The following is a 23,115-nucleotide window of genomic DNA, read 5'->3' on the forward strand; positions in this document are numbered from 1 at the left end:
CATCACCCACCCTCTCCTCCCTCCCACCCCCCATCAACCCTCAGTTTGCTCTCAGTTCTCAACAGTCTCTTATGCTTTGGCTCTCTCCCACTCTAACCTCTTTTTTTTTTCCTTCCCCTCCCCCATGGGTTCCTGTTAAGTTTCTCAGGATCCACATAAGAGTGAAACCATATGGTATCTGTCTTTCTCTGTATGGCTTATTTCACTTAGCATCACACTATCCAGTTCCATCCACGTTGCTACAAAAGGCCATATTTCATTTTTTCTCATTGCCACGTAGTATTCCATAGTGTATATAAACCACAATTTCTTTATCCATTCATCAGTTGATGGACATTTAGGCTCTTTCCATAATTTGGCTATTGTTGAGAGTGCTGCTATGAACATTGGGGTACAAGTGCCCCTATGCATCAGACTCCTGTATCCCTTGGATAAATTCCTAGCAGTGCTATTACTGGGTCATAGGGTAGGTCTATTTTTAATTTTCTGAGGAACCTCCACACTGCTTTCCAGAGCGGCTGCACCAATTTGCATTCCCACCAACAGTGCAAGAGGGTTCCCGTTTCTCCACATCCTCTCCAGCATCTATAGTCTCCTGATTTGTTCATTTTGGCCACTCTGACTGGCGTGAGGTGATACCTGAGTGTGGTTTTGATTTGTATTTCCCTAATAAGGAGCGACGCTGAACATCTTTTCATGTGCCTGTTGGCCATCCGGATGTCTTCTTTAGAGAAGTGTCTATTCATGTTTTCTGCCCATTTCTTCACTGGGTTATTTGCTTTTCGGGTGTGGAGTTTGGTGAGCTCTTTATAGATTTTGGATACTAGCCCTTTGTCCGATATGTCATTTGCAAATATCTTTTCCCATTCCGTTGGTTGCCTTTTAGTTTTGTTGGTTGTTTCCTTTGCTGTGCAGAAGCTTTTTATCTTCATAAGGTCCCAGTAATTCACTTTTGCTTTTAATTCCCTTGCCTTTGGGGATGTGTCGAGTAAGAGATTGCTACGGCTGAGGTCACAGAGGTCTTTTCCTGCTTTCTCCTCTAAGGTTTTGATGGTTTCCTGTCTCACATTCAGGTCCTTTATCCATTTTGAGTTTATTTTTGTGAATGGTGTGAGAAAGTGGTCTAGTTTCAACCTTCTGCATGTTGCTGTCCAGTTCTCCCAGCACCATTTGTTAAAGAGACTGTCTTTTTTCCATTGGATGTTCTTTCCTGCTTTGTCAAAGATGAGTTGGCCATACGTTTGTGGGTCTAGTTCTGGGGTTTCTATTCTATTCCTTTGGTCTATGTGTCCGTTTTTGTGCCAATACCATGCTGTCTTGATGATGACAGCTTTGTAGTAGAGGCTAAAGTCTGGGCTTGTGATGCCTCCTGCTTTGGTCTTCTTCTTCAAAATTGCTTTGGCTATTCGGGGCCTTTTGTGGTTCCATATGAATTTTAGGATTGCTTGTTCTAGTTTCGAGAAGAATGCTGGTGCAATTTTGATTGGGATTGCATTGAATGTGTAGATAGCTTTGGGTAGTATTGACATTTTGACAATATTTATTCTTCCAATCCATGAGCAGGGAATGTCTTTCCATTTCTTTAAATCTTCTTCAATTACCTTCATAAGCTTTCTATAGTTTTCAGCATACAGATCCTTTACATCTTTGGTTAGATTTATTCCTAGGTATTTTATGCTTCTTGGTGCAATTGTGAATGGGATCAGTTTCTTTATTTGTCTTTCTGTTGCTTCATTGTTAGTGTATAAGAATGCAACTGATTTCTGTACATTGATTTTGTATCCTGCAACTTTGCTGAATTCATGTATCAGTTCTAGCAGACTTTTGGTGGAGTCTATCGGATTTTCCATGTATAAGATCATGTCATCTGCAAAAAACGAAAGCTTGACTTCATCTTTACCAATTTTGATGCCTTTGATTTCCTTTTGTTGTCTGATTGCTGATGCTAGAACTTCCAGCACTATGTTAAACAACAGCGGTGAGAGTGGACATCCCTGTCGTGTTCCTGATCTCAGGGAAAAAGCTCTCAGTTTTTCCCCGTTGAGGATGATGTTAGCTGTGGGCTTTTCATAAATGGGTTTTATGATCTTTAAGTATGTTCCTTCTATCCCAACTTTCTCAAGGGTTTTTATTAAGAAAGGGTGCTGGATTTTGTCAAAGGCCTTTTCTGCATCGATTGACAGGATCATATGGTTCTTCTCTTTTTTTTTTGTTAATGTGATGTATCACGTTGATTGATTTGCAAATGTTGAACCAGCCCTGCATCCCAGGAATGAATCCCACTTGATCATGGTGAATAATTCTTTTTATATGCCGTTGAATTCGATTTGCTAGTATCTTATTGAGAATTTTGGCATCCATATTCATCAGGGATATTGGCCTGTAGTTCTCTTTTTTTACTGGGTCTCTGTCTGGTTTAGGAATCAAAGTAATACTGGCTTCATAGAATGAGTCTGGAAGTTTTCCTTCCCTTTATATTTCTTGGAATAGCTTGAGAAGGATAGGTATTATCTCTGCTTTAAACGTCTGGTAGAACTCCCCTGGGAAGCCATCTGGTCCTGGACTCTTATTTCTTGGGAGATTTTTGATAACCGATTCAATTTCTTCACTGGTTATGGGTCTGTTCAAGCTTTCTATTTCCTCCTGATTGAGTTTTGGAAGAGTGTGGGTGTTCAGGAATTTGTCCATTTCTTCCAGGTTGTCCAATTTGTTGGCATATAATTTTTCATAGTATTCCCTGATAATTGTTTGTATCTCTGAGGGATTGGTTGTAATCATTCCATTTTCATTCATGATTTTATCTATTTGGGTCATCTCCCTTTTCTTTTTGAGAAGCCTGGCTAGAGGTGGGTCAATTTTGTTTATTTTTTCAAAAAACCAACTCTTGGTTTCGTTGATCTGCTCTACAGTTTTTTTTAGATTCTATATTGTTTATTTCTGCTCTGATCTTTATTATTTCTCTTCTTCTGCTGGGTTTAGGCTGCCTTTGCTGTTCTGCTTCTATTTCCTTTAGGTGTGCTGTTAGATTTTGTATTTGGGATTTTTCTTGTTTCTTGAGATAGGCCTGGATTGCAGTGTATTTTCCTCTCAGGACTGCCTTCGCTGCGTCCCAAAGCGTTTGAACTGTTGTATTTTCATTTTCGTTTGTTTCCATATATTTTTTAATTTCTTCTCTAATTGCCTGGTTGACCCACTCATTCGTTAGTAGGGTGTTCTTTAACCTCCATGCTTTTGGAGGTTTTCCAGACTTTTTTCTGTGGTTGATTTCAAGCTTCATAGCATTGTGGTCTGAAAGTATGCATGGTATGATTTCAATTCTTGTAAACTTATGAAGGGCTGTTTTGTGACCCAGTATATGATCTATCTTGGAGAATGTTCCATGTGCACTCGAGAAGAAAGTATATTCTGTTGCTTTGGGATGCAGAGTTCTAAATAGATCTGTCAAGTCCATCTGATCCAATGTTTCATTCAGGGCCCTTGTTTCTTTATTGACCGTGTGTCTAGATGATCTATCCATTTCTGTAAGTGGGGTGTTAAAGTCCCCTGCAATTACCACCTTCTTATCAATAAGGTTGCTTATGTTTATGAGTAATTGTTTTATATATTTGGGGGCTCCGGTATTCGGCGCATAGACATTTATAATTGTTAGCTCTTCCTGATGGATAGACCCTGTCACGATTATATAATGTCCTTCTTCATCTCTTGTTACAGCCTTTAATTTAAAGTCTAGTTTGTCTGATATAAGTATGGCTACTCCAGCTTTCTTTTGGCTTCCAGTAGCATGATAAATAGTTCTCCATCCCCTCACTCTCAATCTAAAGGTGTCCTCAGGTCTAAAATGAGTCTGTTGTAGACAGCAAATAGATGGGTCTTGTTTTTTTATCCATTCTGATACCCTATGTCTTTTGGTTGGCGCATTTAATCCATTTACATTCAGTGTTATTATAGAAAGATATGGGTTTAGAGTCATTGTGATGTCTGTAGTTTTATGCTTGTAGTGATGTCTCTGGTACTTTGTCTCACAGGGTCCCCCTTAGGATCTCTTGTAGGGCTGGTTTAGTGGTAACAAATTCCTTCAGTTTTTGTTTGTTTGGGAAGACCTTTATCTCTCCTTCTATTCTAAATGACAGACTTGCTGGAGAAAGGATTCTCGGCTGCATATTGTTTCTGTCTAGCACCCTGAAAATCTCGTGCCAATTCTTTCTGGCCTGCCAAGTTTCAAAAGAGAGATCAGTCACGAGTCTTATACATCTCCCTTTATATGTGAGGGCACGTTTACCCCTTGCTGCTTTCAGAATTTTCTCTTTATCCTTGTATTTTGCCAGTTTCACTATGATATGTCGTGCAGAAGATCGATTCAAGTTACGTCTGAAGGGAGTTCTCTGTGCCTCTTGGATTTCAATGCCTTTTTCCTTCCCCACTTCAGGGAAGTTCTCAGCTATGATTTCTTCAAGTACCCCTTCAGCACCTTTCCCTCTCTCTTCCTCCTCTGGGATACCAATTATGCGTATATTATTTCTTTTTAGTGTATCACTTAGTTCTCTAATTTTCCCCTCATACTCCTGGATTTTTTTATCTCTCTTTTTCTCAGCTTCCTCTTTTTCCATAACTTTATCTTCTAGTTCACCTATTCTCTCCTCTGCCTCTTCAATCCGAGCCGTGGTGGTTTCCATTTTGTTATGCATTTTGTTTAAAGCGTTTTTCAGCTCCTCGTGACTGTTCCTTAGTCCCTTGATCTCTGTAGCAAGAGGTTCTCTGCTGTCAGCTATACTGTTTTCAAGCCCAGCGATTAATTTTATGACTATTAATCTAAATTCACTTTCTGTTATATTATTTAAATCCTTTTTGATCAGCTCATTAGGTGTTGTTATTTCCTGGAGATTCTTCTGAGGGGAATTCTTCCACTTGGTCATTTTGGATAGTCCCTGGCGTGGTGAGGACCTGCAGGGCACTTCCCCTGTGCTGTGGTGTATAACTGGAGTTGGTGGGCAGAGCCGCAGTCAGACCTGATGTCTGCCCCCAGCCCACCGCTGGGGCCACAGTCAGACTGGTGCGTGCCTTCTCTTCCCCTCTCCTAGGGGCGGGATTCACTGTGGGGTGGGGTGGCCTGTCTGGGCTACTTGCACACTGCCAAGCTTGTGATGCTGGCGATCTGGCGTCTTAGCTGGGGTGGGTAGGCAAGGTGCACAGGGGCAGGAGGGGCAGGCTTAGCTTGCTTCTCCTTAGGTGATCCACTTCAGGAGGGGCCCTGTGGCAGCAGGAGGGAGTCAGATCCGCTGCCAGAGGTTTGGCTCCGCAGAAGCGCAGAGTTGGGTGTTTGTGCGGAGCGAGCAAGTTCCCTGGCAGGAACTGGTTCTCTTTGGGATTTTGGCTGGGGGATGGGCGGGGGAGATGGCACTGGCGAGTGCCTTTGTTCCCCACCAAACTGAGCTCTGTCGTCCGGGGCTCAGCAGCTCTCCTTCCCTTTATCCTCCAGCCTTCCCGCTTTTCTGAGCAGAGCTGTTAACTTATGACCTCCCAGCCGCTAAGTCGTGCTTGCTGTCGGAACACAGTCCGTCAGGCCCCTCCGCTTTTTGCAAGCCAGACTCGGGGGCTCTGCTTGGCCGGCGAGCCGCCCCTCCGCCCCGGCTCCCTCCCGCCAGTCCGTGGAGCGCGCACCGCCTCGCCGCCCTTCCTACCCTCTTCCGTGGGCCTCTCGTCTGCGCTTGGCTCCGGCGACTCCATTCTGCTAATCCTCTGGTGGTTTTCTGGGTTATTTAGGCAGGTGTAGGTGGAATCTAAGTGATCAGCAGGACGCGCGGTGAGCCCAGCGTCCTCCTACGCCTCCATCTTCTTCCATCTCCTAGAAATTCTTTATAAAGAAGCTAAATAATGGAACTTGTTACCTAGTCTTATTCATAGTGATGAGGATGAGACTCTGTAATCTTTGAGGTAGCTTTCGAATCACCCATGGCCTCTGGTTTGTTTTTTGAACCAGACCATGAAAGTTCTAGGCATTTTGACTTTGCAAGGAACTTTTGCATTGAGCTCATTTTCTTCTACTGCCCCTCTTGGAAATTGATAAGTATCAGTTCCTCAGTAGATTAAAGTCATCATTCCTTGATCAGACCAGCTGAGTGGAAATTGTACATTCCATGGAAACATGGGCCACCATTGCTTCTGTCTCATAAAACAACTGCTACGCCTAGGTCTGCTGGCCCAAGAACCCCGGACCAATGGCTTACCTGCCCCAGAGGTTGTCACTTCTGGCTTGGCTGGAGGAACAAAGGGAGGCCAGTGTGATGGGTGTTTCTGAACTAATTCAAACATCCTTAAATTTTCCTTTAGAATTTCCTGAGGAAACACAGCAACAGTTGTAAACACTTCAGACTTACTACATTTCTGCTCAATTGTCCATTTGTGATCCCAAACGCTATGAGAGGGACCTGGTTGTTGAAAGGTGAAAACAAAGCTGTAGCCAACATACCCATCCTCTCCTTGACCCATCCGAAGACCCAGCCCTCTTCAACTCTAGATACTGTTGGCCAGGAAGGAAGGACCATGGAGGGAGTATCTGATGGAAGGTCAGTACTAACTGCCCACGGTCCATCAGGAGGTTCAGGTCATATGCCAGTTGCACGGGCCTAACTCAATACGGGGCTGACAAGTTCCTGAAGTGTTGGCTCCAAAGAAATGTGTGTTAATTACATTAAATCTGCCCCAAGATAATACATGGGTTTGGTTTGGTTTGGTTTGGTTTGGTTTTAGCCCAACACTTATGGTATACATCCTAATTTAGATGGCATAGTCTCACAAGAGACGTTTATTTGAACTTTTTTTAAAAATGTTTTTTAACATTTATTTTATTTTTGAGAGACACAGCATGAGTGGAGAAGGAGAAACAGAGAAAGAGGGAGACATAGAATCCAAAGCAGGCTCCAGGCTCTGAGCTGTTTGTCAGCACAGAGCCCGATGAGGGGCTCCAACTCACGAACCATGAGAGGTCATGACCTGAGCAAAGTTGGATGCTTAACTGACTGAGCCACCCAGGCGCCCTTCATTTGAACTTTAAATGTGGTATAAATACAGTTTTGCTGAATTCTGAAATGTTAAGCATTGCCTTTAGAAAATGATTTTCCATTATGTTTCAGCCAATTATTAACTGGGGTTTGAGATTCAGCTCGGGACATTAGTGTAAATTATTTGTTCTCTTGTGAAGATAAATCTGCCCTTCTTACACTTGCAAGAGGCTCTGGGCTGCCATATTGTCAACTTTTTTTTTTCCAAATAGGAGAACATCATGTCTCCTGCCACCCCATCCAGGGCGTTTTAAACTTCTCCCTGTGATCTCCATTCTTTCCATATGCATTTATCAATGTCACCCACATATTTGGCATGTGTTAGAAGTGAGAATGGGGTGGGCAGATAGAATGATTGGTGAGCTAGCAAAACACTATCAATACCCTTTTACACAAAATACCAAGAAGAAAGAATATCTTGCTTTGGTATTTACAGATTTCTGAAAATTGTGTTTCCTTTAATGGCAGCATGCCTGTATTTTATAGAAATGAGACAATTGAAAGACAAGCTTCCTAAACCATAATTGACTATATGAAACTGTAAACAGACCACTAAACAAATAAAAAACTTTAGTTTAGTTCCTTCAACCATTTCAGCCTTATGAATGGAATAAGGAAGAATTTAGGCTGAACTCTATGAAATCAGCATTTTAAAGTTAAACTGGCAGAATATTCATGGACTATTTCATGACTATTTCATGTAACTCGTAGGCATAATGAGATGAAACATTACTTAGCTAAAAATATCACTCACTTGACATACTAAGCATATTTCAACCCAAAGTTTTTCTTTGGTTCCCCCAAGGTTCTGCATAACCCCCCACATCTTAGTTTCTCTCTTGAAATAAAGTCCTAGCAGGCTAGATTTAGGTTACTATGAGAAACGGTCTTGAAAAGGAATCCTATTGAACAATTTTGTTTTTAACACTAAGAAAAACATACATACCTTCTGAACAAGGCTACACCAGTTATCAAAGTCTTTTTCTTCTTTGCAGAAAAATCCCTTGGGGGGGAAACAAGAGAACACAACTTAGAAGTGGGCAGGTGCACTAAGTCAGGCCCTATGCACTGCAAGATGGAGCCACTGGCCCAAAGCTGTGATATGGGCCACTCTCTATGGATGTGTCTTCTGGCAATAATGAAAAATACTGGCAGGATTTCTCTCTCTCCTAGGTCATTGCCTCACCTGGACACACACATTTACTTGTTCATTCCATCTCTCCCTCTCCATCTTTATCTCTTTCTCTCCCTCCCTCACTCTCTCCCTCCCTCTCCCTCTTTCCCTGTCCTTGGCCTTCCCCATCCATCTCCCCTCATACTATGAGACACAGTAACTTGAAGGCCAATCTCCAGAGCATGGGGTTAATTCCATCACATTCAGTGCACAGACACATCCACAAAAAACAGTCAACTAAACCAACAGATAAGCCAAATAGTACTTTTAGCTAGAGGCGGTACTTAATAAGATGGCTTTCACCTTAAGGAAATTATCTATTAGAATAAAGGGGACCATGAATCTCCTTCCCCATCCTCAGAGCCATCCTTCCAGGGGGGAAACCCTGCAACTTCCTGGATTGGGTGTCCAGAGAAATCAGCACTAGGCACGCAGAAGTGCCCCTGGGTGCCCTCTTATCCCTCCCTCCCTCTGTATGTCCTACCTTATTCCCTGTGCCTGTGTGGCAATAATTAGAGGGCAAGAAGTAAAAGGGGAATGACTGTAACACTAATAATAACTATTTACAGAATGCTTACAATGTGCCCGGCACTGCGCTGAGCGCCTAATGCACAGTATACGTCATACGACCCTACGGTGAAGGAACTATTGTTTTGCTCATTTTAGGGATGAGAAGACTGAGGCTTAGAAAAGTTAAGAGACTCCCACTAAGTCCATAGCTAGTAAGCGGCAGGGCCTGGATTCCAACTCGAGTAGTTGTCTTCAAGGTCCACCCCCTCCCCACAATACTATGCTACCCCTTGTAGGGGTTGGTGACTGAACACATTCTTGCCGCCCTACCTAGCAACCTGGATGACCCTCAAGGAACCAATCTGTAATAGGGTGCTGTTGTATCTCTTGGCCCGCCTAACCTTCAGATACCCACCAATGCTACGGAAGGATCCAAGTTCAAGATGTTCATTCGCTGAGGGGATTGCAGGCAATGGAAAGTCTGGTCATCAACCGTTCCATTTTCCTCGGTGTTAACAAAAGTCTGGGTTGTGTGAGGGTCCAAGAAAATGAGCTCATCACCTGTTTGGAATGAGATATGCTTAATCTAGAAAGAACCACTGGCTCTGGCCTCACTGCTTCCCTTGGGAGAGGCACTCTGGTTTTCTAAACCCATCCCTTGGTGACAATGAGAATGAGGTGACAGAAAGCCCAAACTTGGGTGATCATGCTTGAAGGAAGCCAAGTCCAATCATTTGATGAGAAGACTTGCCCTAGCATTTGCATCTCCTTAAGGTCCAAGACTGGAAATGGAGAGTGACAGGTTTGAGAAATGGTTTGAGGAATGAGAGACCACAGATGACATGGCAGGCTCTGTGAGCAGCAGTAGCAAAGAGGCAGTAGGTAGGATCACCAGGGCATGAGCCCAGGTGCCATTAGGGGGAGCTTCCTGCCTCTCCCAACATGGAAAAGCATCTCACTCCACACCATCAGTGCTCAGACCTCCGGTCAGAGAGCCCATCTGGTAAGAAAAAAGGCCTTGGCCTTCAAAAGAAATGGGAATGAGGACTCTGCAATGGATAGGATACCAGGGCTCTGACTTCTGGTCTTGATTTAGCTAGAAAATTAGTCAATGTTAGCAAGTTAGTAATTCCTGTTGGAAAGCACTGCCTTGGGCTCCTTAACATCAGTACACCTACGCCTCCCTGGGAGAATTCACTTCAACATGTTCAATCTTTACAAATGAGAGGAAAGCCACATTTTGTCAAATTGAAAAGGCCTAGTCCAATGATGACCCTGGAGGAGTCTGAAATAATAAAAGCTCTACTTTGATATCAAGAGGCTGAGAGTCCCTCTAATGCTCATCAGAGGCAGGCTGAGCTGCCAAAAGTTCCTAAGGTGGAAACCCAACCTCACTGTCCAGGCCTCAGGGCCACGTGGGCTTCTGTGTAATAGACTGGGTTAGGCAACCAAAGAGAGATCTACCTGAGGCTGGAGGGCATGGTAGGAAGAGATGCCCCAAAGAATCTCCCTGGAATTGCACCCAGGGCTGTGTTGGGCCCCATCTAAGTACTTCTGCTGGCAAAGAATATGTTTCTGATGTCTGATGAGTAGCTTAACTTGTCTGTGTCACAGACCAAGGGCAACCATTCAATTCAATTGGTCTTAAATTCTCTTGTTTTTAAACTGGGGTTACTAGGCCTGTTCCAGTTACCTCACAGGGCATTATAAGAACCAGAAGGTTTCTTTGCTGTGAAATGCTTAAAATACAATACAAATACAAGGTGGACACTGAAGTATCTCGCTTTGACTCAAAAGTATTTCCCTACAAATACATGTTTAAGAGTATATGAAAATCAATGCCCCCATATGACTTGTTTTATGAAAGTCAAGGAACATACATATTTCCCCTAGACCACAGGTGGGTGAGATCAGTTATATCAAAAAAGCATGAAGTCACAAAGAAAAGCAACAACCAGAATGTTTAGAAGGAAGCCTACTTATGACGACAGAAAAGTAAGAAGGAAAGGAAGTTCTGCACAATAAAATAGAGATCCAGAGCATGGTTAGAATCAAGCATCCTACCAGGGCGTTTCAAGTTAAGATGCTGGGAATAATAAGAGCGTCCTCTCTGATTCTGGCCTTGTGTGTGTGTGTGTGTGTGTGTGTGTGTGTGTGTGTGTGTGTGTGTGTGTGATGGAGCTTGGCAGGCTGCACTGTTCCTTAGAGTGCTTAAAAGAGATACAGGAGAATATCTAAGAAGCCCTAGAAGTGATGTGGGGACTAAATCAAGGTCTCTAAAGAGGCTCAAGTGTAAGAGGCAGTCTGGTCAACCATCTGCAGACACAGGGCTCACACTACGCATCTCAGGTGACAACCTTTCTTTACCCAAGTACAGGGGACAAACATCTCCTGTTTAAGCAGGCAAAATTGGAGAGCCAGAGTCTCATCCTGGCCTTAGTGTCCACATTGAGAGCTTTCCCCAGCTTCCCACCAAGAAAGAGGGCCCTCAGGAAGCAATGTGGCATGGTAAAATGTGGATGGCCAAATCGGGATTATATCCTGGCTTTGCTACTTTCTAGCTGGGTGGCCTTGAGGAAACAATCCCTCTAACTCTTAGTCTCACTATAATAACAAGCTCTAACTCACAGTTATGCTGTGAGTTATTATGCTATCTATATACATCTCTATATAGGACTATCTATATCTATACATCTCTATATAGGACTATATATGTATATGTTCTCTATATATCTACCTACCTACCTACCTACCTACCTACCTTCCTACCTACATGGGGAGTGGTACTTGGCGGGGTCTCTGACACAAGACAGCTGTTCAGAAAATGGCAGGTCTCATCTGTTTCCTCCTTTTAGGCATTTTACAATCCGGAACCCCAACCAAATACAGTAAGGGGATAAGGCAGAAAAGGGGATTTAGGGGGACTTTGGAGCCTCCAATGAAGGTGAAGCAAAGAGTTTATGAAAGCCAATGGGCAAATGGGTACTATGTAAACCTCTCTCTGGGGAACTAAAGATTGCCCTCACCCTTTTCACGAGTAGTCAACCCTCACAAGTCACCCTGACCCAATGGGCTCATGAAACAAAAGGGCTATGCCAGCTTGGCAAATTCTCTCTGGGTAACTTGAGGAAAGCGAGGCCAGGGTACCCGGGAATCCCATACACTCTCCATTGAGCCCCCTCCAAAATTATTTAGTATCTGTTTCAGCCTTGTGATCAAGTACCAAAATACAGGAAATTGACTTTTTTACAACATTGTATTTGACAGGATCCCAAAAATTTAGAAGCAGAGGCTGTCTAAATTTATATAACTCCAAATACTGGATTTTGTACTTGGAGAAAGAAACGAATGCCTCCATGGTTTGCAAATTTTCCATCAAGCTGTAGTTTTGGGCTCGACCAATAGATGGCAGCAATAGAGAGCTCAGGCAACTGTGTAGACAGCCTCAAAGAGAAGAAAGAGTAAGCAAAGACCAGACCAGTTGGGGGTCAGGAAAGGTGGGGCTATCTTTTACTGAGTGCATACTACATGCCTGGCTATTTGCTGAGTGCTCCCCTGTGAGGTGACAACACGGAGAGTTAAGGGGTAGGCCTATTTTCTTTTTTGTTTTCCTTAAAAAAATTTTTTTTGCTGTTTTATTTATGAGAGACAGAGAGACTAAGTGCGAGTAGAGGAGGGACAGAGAGAGAGAGAGAGGGAGACACAGAATCCAAAGCAGGCTCTAGGCTCTGAGCTGTCAGCACAGAGCCCGACTCAGGACTCGAACTCATGACTTGTGAGATCATGACCTAAGCTGAAGTTGGATGCTCAATCAACTAAGCCACCCAGGCACCCCTCTTTTTTGTTTTTTAAAGTAAGCTCTAAGCCCAACATGAGGCTCGAACTCACAACCCTGAGATCAAGAGTCACATGCTCTACCGACTGAGCCAGCCAGGGGCCCCAGCCCTATTTTCCACTAGAGGAAACTGAGACTGAAGAGTTGATATTTGTTTCCTGCTGTCACACAGCTGATAACTGGGAGACTGCATATGAGGCCAGGTATGTCTGTTTCCACCCCCTCCTCACCTCCCTGAATCTCCAAGGAGTTGGGGTGGGGAGGGTGGCCAAGCCCATTTCACCTTCTCCTCTGCACATCCCTTGTGCCTTTCCCCAGGTCTGCTCTGGCTCGCTCTTGCCTAACTGAGGCTCTCCCTTGTATTCTAAGCTCATGTTCCTCGAAGCCCAGTTTCAGGCCACATCGCCCCCTTCCCTGTGCTCTTCAGCACTAACCAGGGGTCTAGGCCCTTGGTACTCAACGTGCAGTGTGTACACCAGCAGCCGCAGGACCACCTAGTTAGAAATGTAGACTCTCAGGGCCCACCCTGGACCTGCTGAACGTGCATTTTAAATAGGCTCTCAGGGGGCACCTGGGTGGCTCAGTCGGTTAAGTGTCTGACTTCGGCTCAGGTCATGATCTCACGGTCCATGAGTTCGAGCCCTGCATCAGGCTCTATGCTGACAGCTCAGAGCCTGGAGCCTGCTTCAGATTCTGTGTTTCCCTCTCTCTCTGACCCTCCCCCGTTCATGCTCTGTCTCTCTCTCTCTCTAAAATAAATAAACATTAAAAAAAATTAAATAGCCTCTTAGGGTGATTTGCATGCACATTAAAGTTTGAGAAGAACTGGGCTAGCTCACCTCGTGTGCCATGGGCCTTAAATGACTCTGACCACAGCTAGTGAATAAGGCAGCTAGATTTCCAGAGGCATCGACATAGGCAGGGGATCCTGGGCTGCTTGTTAGCATCTGCATTAGGAAGTTAGTGGTTTTAAGGCTTAGCCCCTGTTATCAGAAACAGGATAGCTCTGTCTTTGCCTCCTTTCACGTCTACCTAGTCATGGCTCTGAACAAGGAGGCAGCAGGCCCAGCTGCATGGAAGTCAGAAGATAGCTCCTAGCATGAATGCCCAAGCCCCTAAAAGAGGGGGATCGACAATGCCAGGAGAGTGAAACCCTGCCACCCTGGACCCCACAGAAAGGAGACAGAGATGCTGAGATAATGCTGTGACCTTGGGGTGGTCCAGTGGGAGAGCAGCTATAGAACCATCTTATCAAGAGGCAAGGAAGTGGGACACTGAAGGAGGGGATCCACTCTCCAGCAGACACAGAGAAGTGTTACTCTCCACAGATCAGGCCAGAGACAGAATGAGCTGGCCAAAGGCCACAGCATCTCTGAGCTAGAAGAGGGCCCCCTAACTGGAATTGCCTGGTGTCACGTGCAAACCTTCTGCCCACCCTCCCCTGGCCCATGACGACTTACTTGTGATTCCTCTTTTCTTACCTAAGAATCCTATGAAATAATAGGCGTTATTTGGTTTTCCTCCTAAGGCCCCTAAAGACTGGGGCATCTTAAAACACTCCTAGAGGGAAAGAGAGTGCAAGATTCTCAACTCACTTGTGGACTGCTGCTCACGGATCTCTGTACTTACATGGCGGTGTGATGGGCGGGCGGCACTCTGGGCCTGGGAAACGGGGTGACTTACTTTGAACGCATCAACATAGACAGGATTGATTTGGTTTATGCCCAGGCGAAGGGGCACAATAAGCAGCAGGGGTTTCCAGGCTGGGCAGCAGTCAAAGGTGCCCCTACTCTGATTCGAAGCATTCAGAGTGCTGGGGGTGCTCTCACCAACTGTGTCAGCACTTGAGGGAAGGACGCAGCACATTTTTTCTGGAAGTGGAAGACAAGAGAGCTGGGTGAGTAAGGGGTATCCGGTCATATGAGATACACCAAGGGCGAAACTAAGGGCAACCTCACATGACATCTGCCTGGGAGGCCCTCCCATCTGCCACTGAGGCCCAGCTTGCCCCACCTCGCCCCACAGGAAGCCCAGGCCACTTCTCCAGCCCTTACTCCTCTTCCTTCTGGCAACCGGGCACTCACTTACCTCCTGCCAGATATTAGGGGCTCATTGAAAAAAAAAATCTGATTTCTAGACTAGTTTTTCTGCCTTTGAGACAGGGACTGTATCTTTGGTTTCTCTAACCCCATGGCAGAGAGCACAGGGCTGGGGCAAATGGGGACCTCCACAGAAGACCTGTTGGTTTAACTGATTATCCATACTTTGAGTATCCTGCAGGGAAAGGGTCTGATAGCTCACTGAGTGTCAGAAAAGACCCTCATTGTTTTCTTCCTTTCAGAAAGCTGAAAGGAAAGAGAAGAAAAGGCATAGCGAATGATTAACCAGAGTCCTGTGCCCTCCCCCCAAGCTTCCCTGCTTTAGTGGAGCAGGCCAGAGAGTCAGTGCCTGTCTGTCAGTCTGTCTGTCTGTTGTCCCTCTCTCTCCCTCTCCCCCACCCACCTCCACCCCACACACTTTCTGAATGTTGAGGAAGGACCTCAACCACCCACCACCTGGGAAGGTAGACAGGCTAGGGACTCACTGATATCTTCAATGACCACTGTGTTGTCCATTGAAACATAAACAGCCAAGGAATTCCATTCGTCAAATAAAGCAAGTTTTCTGCAAAGTAACACACAATGAAGTAAAAATGGGGGAAGATGGCAACAATAGCAGGAAGCAGTACAATATATGCCCACTGTTCCTAAAGTCACCAAATGCTGAGCCACAGAGAAGTTAGGATTCGGGTCAGCTCTGGCTCCCCTGATCGAGAGCTCTGGAACATTCCATGTCCAGGGACCTTGAGAATGCCACAGAGTCACTGTTTTAGAACGCTGAAAAAAAAGTCCTGCTTTACAAAATGGAAAAGTCTACCTCACAAAGTGACTCCTATCAGGCAAAAGAGAAAAGATGCCAATGTATCTGCTCCCAGAGATTTTGTTTTCTCTTCTTAAACAAAACACATTCTGACTTACTGCTTTTTTCAAAAAAAGGAAACTGTCATGAAGATATAAATATAAATATAAATATAAATATAAAATATAAAATATAAAATATAAATACATACATATGTTTGGGAGCACAGATAATGTTGAGGATAAGGCTGAGGAAAATGCAGAGAGAGAGAGAAATATCTCTTACACCCCTCCCCATGTGCAGTGCAAATGCTGTTCAAGAGACGTGGGCTGCATATGGCCTTGGTGTGGGGCCTCTCTGGTCAACAGCTGAACAGAGAGAGAGCATGATGAATTGTATAACACAAGGATTTTCTGAGGTCTGAGTAAAGCACCATTGCCGGGGTGCCTGGGTGGCTCAGTTGGTTAAGCATACGACTTTGGCTCAGGTCATGATCTCACCATTCATGAGTTCAAACCCTGTGTTGGGCTCTGTGCTGACAGCTCAGAGCCTGGAACCTGCTTCAGATTCTGTGTCTCTCTCCCTCTGTCTCTGCCCTTCCCTTACTCACACACTCTCTCTCAAAAATAAATAAAAACATTAAAAAAAAAAAAAAAGAAAAAGTAAAAAAAAGATTAAAAAAATAAAAAATAAAGCACCATGGCCATTTCTCTCTTATGTTTCCCTCTTACCAGTCTGAAAGAAGGTGTATTTAACCTGGCTACTTCTGGAATTCTTGAGTAAATCACAGCCTCACTGGATAAAACAATATATATATATATATATATATATATATATATATATATATATATATACATATATATATATATGGTTTTCCTAACCAAAGTAGCTCCCAGGAAGAGGTTAATTACCATTACACTTTAATTTCATTCCTTGTAATGTATTACCTTTCCCTGATACACTAATACTCTGTTATTAATGATAACAATCACAGTGACTCAAAACCCACTTAGGGGTGCTTGGGTGGCTTAGTCGATTGAGCGTCTGACTCTTGATTTCAGCTCACGTAATGATCCCTGGGTCGTGGGATCAAGCCCTGCGTCAGACTCGGCACTAAGCATGCATCCTGCTTAAGATTCTCTCCCTCCCTCCCTCCCTCTCTCCCTCCCTCTCTCTCTCTGCCCCTCCCCCACCAAAAACAAGCCACTTAAATTCTTTAAAAAAGGTATGTTTCCATTTGCTTATTGTTGAGAACTTCAAAATTTAGAAGAAAGAAGCAGATTCTGAAGGACATCATGTAAAAACCAAACATTTCAGGCTGGGTTTGGGTCTCGGCACAGCCATTCTCATCCATCTTCTACACCTTCGACCCTGGGTTCCTACGGTGCTTCCTGAAATACTGCCAGATCTTCACTCAGCAGAATCAATGATGCCCCCCAAAGGGACTATGGACTAAGGCAAGGAAGTGGTCACAGGGGGGTTGCAGCATTAGCAAGGAATAACGCCAAAATACAGATTTTGCTTGGGTCCCCAGGAAATCCAGACTACTCCCCTCGTGAGCACATTTTCAGAGCATTCTGGTTCACGAAGACTGGCTAATAATTGAAACAGTGCCCCCTCTGTACTTTTCATGGAGCAGGTCCTGCCATCATCCTCCAGAGAGCCTGGGAATTGAAGAAGCAAGCTACACCAAAGGATTCCAGATGGTTTCAATCTTCTGATGCCTAAATCCAGCTTCAGATTCTGGATGGCATCTCCATTCACCCGTCAAGTATCTACTGAGCACTTATGTGTGCCAGGCAGTTTTATGTGCTGGTGTTACTGTAGTGAACAAGACAAATGTAATCTCTGCCCTTGCGGAGTTTTCATTCAGTGACAGGCTGTCAGGAAGGAGAGTGACAACAGGTGAGGTGGCCTAGATGTATAGGTGCTGATGCCACCCATCCCATTCACTTCTAAAATGTTCATCTTAGATTCTCCACCTTGCCTCTTGGTATGGGCAGTAAATTCTGCGATTTAACAGAGCAACTGCACAAGTACCATGCTGGGGTACCTGGAGTCTGCCAAGACACAACAAACTGATCCCAAGACTCCCTTGGGGTTTGTCTCCTCCCACAGGTGTTGAGTTCCTTGAGGCAAGAACTGTGTCTAGTTTATTTCTGTATACCCAGCACTTTGCACAGCACAGCCACTCAGTAAATGTTGAATGAATGGGGCACCTGGCTGGCTCAGTTGGTTTAGCATCTGACTTTGACTCAGGTCATGATCTCACGGTTTGTGGGTTCAAGCCCCGCATCAGGCTCTGTGCAGACAGCTCAGGGCCTGGAGACTGCTTCTGACTCTGTGTCTCCCCCTCTCTCTGCCCCTCTCCCGCTTGTGCTCTGTCTCTCTGTCTCTGTCTCTCTCTCAAAAGTAAATAAACATTAAAAAATTGTAAATCTTGAATGAATGAATGAATGAATGAGGTTTTTTTTATACTATACAGAGTGGGAGTCCTTGTCTTTCCTAAGCTAGCTCAGCCTCCGCCACTTACTATTTAGCCTTTTGGCTTCAAAGTGACCCTCAGGCTGATGGTTCCCTGGAAGGTGAACACCAACCTGCAGAGGGAACAGATACTGAATGAGTCCTGAGATGCTTCCCTCTATACCGGCACCAGTGACTACGACTCTGAAATATGATAACAGATGTCCATACTTGCACACTTCAAAGAACTGTCTAGGCAAAATAGTGCAGATGTCTGGTGGCTTAGTGGGATGGCAGGAATAGTTAGATTGATGGGACACTGAGTTGGCAGAAGAAGGAGGCATAGGAGAGAGTACAATAAGGCAGATGCCAGACTCTTTTACTTACTTTAACACCTGTGCAACTGTATTTGGTCCAAACCATTCGCCAATTGATTTCCCTTCTCCTACACCCATTTGTGCTGTTTTTATGTGGAAAAAAAAAGATGTTAGCAAAAGTTCTCCTAGCACACCACAAACTCCTATTTTTTTCATAAATAATTAAGCAGATGGACAACTTAGCAGAGCCACATATAAGGCAGGGGGTGAAAGCAGTAGGTACAGGGGTGCCTGGGTGGCTCAGTCGGTTAAGCGGCCGACTTCAGCTCAGGTCACGATCTCACACTCCGTGAGTTCGAGCCCCGCGTCGGGCTCTGTGCTGACCGCTCAGAGCCTGGAGCCTGTTTCAGATTCTGTGTCTCCCTCTCTCTGACCCTCCCCCATTCATGCTCTGTCTCCCTCTGTCTCAAAAATAAATAAACGTTAAAAAATAAATAAAAAAAAAAAGAAAGCAGTAGGTACAGACATTGCCATAAAACTATTGATGTAACCTTACCCATTTGATGGATAGAGTAGCAACAATCCTTTCTATCTAAGAAGCACTGTAGGATCCGTTGGTATTCTTTGGGTTGTTCTTTTTGTTTCTCCCAGTTCCAGTCTTTTTAGGAAAAAAAATGAGTTAAAATCATTTTTATAACTGTTTATTTACCTCTCTGCACTCTTACTGTAACCACGGGGTTAGAGGGAAAACACACGAGTTGCATCTGGAAGGCAGGAGTGATCAAGTTAGAACATTCATAAGGAACTCCAATATTGACAACAACGGCATCTGGAGACATTACTTTCAAAGTCTCAGTGGGTGTAAAGTAAAAGGAAAACAAGACTTTAACCAAGGAATTGACTTAGCCCAAGGGCTTGAGCTAGATAAATATTACATGACAACAATGTCAGGCAAGGCCTTTGTGGTCAGCTACTCAGTGAGAAGGAGCTCACCAAAAACCCAGCAGTATATCCTTAGATCACTCTGATGCCACAGTGTCTCATCTCTACACAGACAGCAATACCTTTGGTCCCTATATTTTGGCCACATTGCCAAAAGAGTCTCAGTTGCCAAAAGAGTGGGGGGTACTGCTCTTCTCACACATGACAGTGCACAGGGGAATATACACAACTTACAACTAAGGGTTTAAAAAACAATTGCATGCTGCCATTTTTACACAACCTTGAAAACGTCCACACTGACCTTTGGAAAAACACATACCTTTGCTATCAAGCGTTCAAGGTTTCTTTATGACCAAAGCCAAAATAACGACATCTCTAGGAATCCTATCTGTGCCTTAGGCATGGCGCCCCCAAATGCTGCAGGGGCTATTTATCCCTCCCGAAGGACACCCACAAAAATTCTCCATAATCGCTACTGTGGAGGGGATGCGCTTCTCCCCTTCCCTCAGCTTTAGGAACTCTGTGTAATGGGACAGACCTCCGGGGCTCTGTTTGCTTCCAAGACACAAATTTCTCTCCCAAAGGTTCGAGGGAGATTTTAACCTCACAGCTGAAGTATACTTGAAGCCAAAGGCCATTACCTACAGAGTCTTCTGTTCTCTTTGCTTCCAGTGGATCTGAAATCAAACTTTTAAACTTTGTGGCCATCATAGTCTTCAGAGGGTGAACCACATCCAGGTTGTTTTTGTTTTTGTTTTCATTTGCTACTGAATTGTCCAAGTCTGGGGAAATCCTGAGTAGCTGGCTGCTAAGTACCGCTAAATGTTGACTGATGATAGCGATGAGTGAGTGAATACTTAATTATGGAGTAACTGAATAGGAAGCCCTCCAAAATACTTCTTTACGAAACTACATCTTCAAGGGGCGCCTGGGAGGTTCAGTCGGTTGAACGTCCAACTTTGGCTCAGGTCATCATCTTGTAGTCCATGGGTTTGAGCCCTGCATCGGGCTCTGTGCTGACAGCTCAGAGCCTGGAGCCTGCTTTGGATTCTGTGTCTCCCTCTCTCTCTGCTCCCCCCCCCCCAGCTCTCTCTCTCTCTTTCTCTCTCTCTAAAAAATAAAAATAAACAGGGGCGCCTGGGTGGCTCAGTCGGTTAAGCGTCCTACTTTGGCTCAGGTCATGATCTCGCGGTCTGTGAGTTTGAGCCCCGCGTCGGGCTCTGGGCTGATGGCTCAGAGCCTGGAGCCTGCTTCCGATTCTGTGTCTCCCTCTCTCTCTGCCCCTCCCCCGTTCATGCTCTGTCTCTCTCTGTCTCAAAAATAATAAAATAAACATTAAAAAAATTAAAAAAAATAAAAATAAACATTAAAAAAATACCAAAATTACATCTTTGAATATATCTTAGCTACAAGATCTATTTCAAATTCTTCCTGCTATTTGCTTTTATATTAAAACGACTGAGGCTACTGACTTTGGGGTTTTATGTTTTCCTCGTTTGCTTCCCACAGAATTCACTTCCAGGAAGATCGTCTTGCTGTGTTTTATAACTGAGAAATTAAATAGAATGGATCTGCTCCAAGAAGTATGTGTACCGTAGAGAAATCACTGGACAATGAGTCAGAAGACCTGCCTTCTTCTATTCCCAAATCCACGCTTTCTTGCTGTTTGACTCTGGGTAAGTCCTTGTACTTCCTAATCCTCAATTTCCTCATCTGTAAAACTGGAATTATGATACTACCCAGGAAAAGTGGGGTTTAGGCTCCTCTAAACTCTGAAAATAAGGCATTAATCCCTAAAACCTCCCCAGGCCCTTCTGCAATCCTCTCTGGTAACTGCAGCAGGGTGTGTGAGGCTGCCAGAGTGGGGGGAAAGGAGTGATGTTTTCATACCTCTGAATCTCAAGGAGCAACAATGAATTCAGCAGGCCAATCTCATCCAAGGTGTCCTTTCCCTCCCTCATCTCCATGTTAAACCAGGCCTTCACCCAAGTGCCTGAACTGGCATCCAGCCAAGGTCATCCTACAGATGCCCACAGGGAAGCACGCACAGACCTTAAGAAAGCAGGAGACTCAAGGGTTCCAAGCATACCAGAAGTTTCTTAATGAAGTGGCTTCCTAAGAAAGCTAAATTAAGGATTCCTTCATTGTCAAGTGGATATTCTCAGTGAACCCAAACTAAAACAGCACAAGCTCCCTCATTAGGCACTTCCTTTAGGTCACTTACATCCTCACCAGGCAGACTTTTTCAATGAGGTCAAGAAACAGATTTACCACCACACCCTTCTTCCTGCTCCCTTTATTATCTGACCTGTTTAAGGACTCATTTGAACAACAGCGAAAATGGAAACTCTAATGACACACCTGCCTCAATGTTCAGTTCTGTCCCAGGAAAATAACTCTCTGGCTTCGTGAATCACAAGGAAATGCCGGCTGTTTCCTTCTCCTGGGAGGCTTTATTGACTTTTCGGCCCCATCACTTGAGCTGGCAGATAGCATTTTAGGACCTTCGGCTCTGTTACTGAATGCTCCTGAAGCTCGGCACCAATGCTAAAGTACCAGCAGGAAGTGCTACTGCAGAGGTCTCTGAGGCAGAACGAATTTAACTCACCCCTTCCCAAGTGTCTGCAGATAAGAGCTTGAGCCAGCATCATCTGTCCACAGCGGAGCATGCATCCCCAGCCGGCATCTGATGAAGGGCCAGTTCCCCCTGTTGGCAAAATGGATGGGAATGACTATGGGTTCCTTGGATTGCCCTTTCCTGAAACATTGGCAAATGTGGGAATCATACAAGACAGACAGAAACACAGACTCTGAAAAGAGACAAGAGATACAGCTGAATATCAAACAGGGCTTGTTATAGGGTGGAACTTGCAGAGATAACACTGAGTTAGCCAAAACAGTTTCTATGACCAAAGACAAAACAAGCAAATGAACAAAACCTGCCCCTTAGGTTTTCTCCTTGGGGACTTCTAGGTATGCATGCAATTTTTGTAGATGACTGCCAGGTATGACTACCAACACTGGGCCCATGCCATGTCATTATCTGCCTAACCAAACCTGGCTTTTTGCACAGCTCACTTCTCAGGGAAGCCAGTCTTACCTTAGTTAAGGAATAAATGCTACCAAAGGCAATCATCAACATGGTCAAAGAGATCTGGGAGGCTCTTGACTGTTCTAAATATACATTAGAAGATCTCAACAGCAAGAAGGACAATGTAAAATAGAAGAAAGAGTCCCAGATTAGGCATCAGAAGAATGGTCTCTAGTTACCTGATCCAAGACTCAACTATAGACTGGGAACAACAGCACGCACCCTGCCTGTTAGTGGATATTGTAAGAACTAGATGAAAAAATATCTGTGCAAGTGTTCTACAAACTCACTCAGGATGATGTAAATATCTGGTGTTATGAGCATGGCCGTAATTGAAAATGCTACTAATAAATTGGAAATGTGCTACATCTTTAAAAGGCATAAAACCAGTTAATAAATGAAAGAAGACAACAGGTTCCACTTTAAGAACACTTGATGTAACGAAAATCCCATGTATGTGGCCAGGGTGAGCTCAATATCCTTTTTCAAGGTACCAGTGAAATCAGATAACTTGGATGGCAGAGGAGACATTCTGCTTTCATTGCTCTCTGTCCTCAACATGGGAGTGGAAAACTATGCTTATAAGCATGATCTCACAAGACTAACTTTAAGGAGGGTCATCAGCCATGTAAGACAAATGGGCCACAGTGGCCACCCTTTTCCTTTTGTTGTGGGGACTGAAGGAGAATTGCTACAGAAAGATGGGGAGGGTTGAGCCAACTCATAAACTGGAAGGAGAGTCCTTTGGCTCTTGCTATAATGGTAGAATTATAGGACACATTAGTACAGGAGAGATGCAATGAAGACTAGATAAAGAAGAGATCATC

At 44.4% G+C, this 23,115-nt stretch overlaps 1 protein-coding gene and 1 non-coding gene across 2 annotated transcripts in view; both read right to left on the reverse strand.

Moving 5' to 3' along the window:
- Positions 1-23,115, reverse strand: part of ATG4A (autophagy related 4A cysteine peptidase) — a 63,063-nt gene that overhangs the window by 1,084 nt on the left and 38,864 nt on the right. The window contains exons 4-12 of the mRNA XM_040468497.1: positions 21,806-21,904; positions 18,812-18,913; positions 18,326-18,398; positions 15,162-15,241; positions 14,261-14,448; positions 14,059-14,137; positions 9,158-9,303; positions 8,005-8,061; positions 6,225-6,333 (exon numbers count right to left, since the gene is read on the reverse strand). Coding sequence (XP_040324431.1) covers positions 6,225-6,333; positions 8,005-8,061; positions 9,158-9,303; positions 14,059-14,137; positions 14,261-14,448; positions 15,162-15,241; positions 18,326-18,398; positions 18,812-18,913; positions 21,806-21,904 — 933 coding nt within the window. The remainder of the gene's footprint in view (positions 1-6,224; positions 6,334-8,004; positions 8,062-9,157; positions 9,304-14,058; positions 14,138-14,260; positions 14,449-15,161; positions 15,242-18,325; positions 18,399-18,811; positions 18,914-21,805; positions 21,905-23,115) is intronic.
- On the reverse strand, positions 12,606-12,680 carry TRNAK-CUU (transfer RNA lysine (anticodon CUU)). Its single transcript has one exon. It is a non-coding gene; the product is annotated as a tRNA-Lys (tRNA).

Source organism: Herpailurus yagouaroundi, unplaced genomic scaffold (assembly GCF_014898765.1).
Source record: "Herpailurus yagouaroundi ecotype Mexico unplaced genomic scaffold, PumYag 67700, whole genome shotgun sequence".
NCBI lineage: Eukaryota > Metazoa > Chordata > Mammalia > Carnivora > Felidae > Herpailurus > Herpailurus yagouaroundi.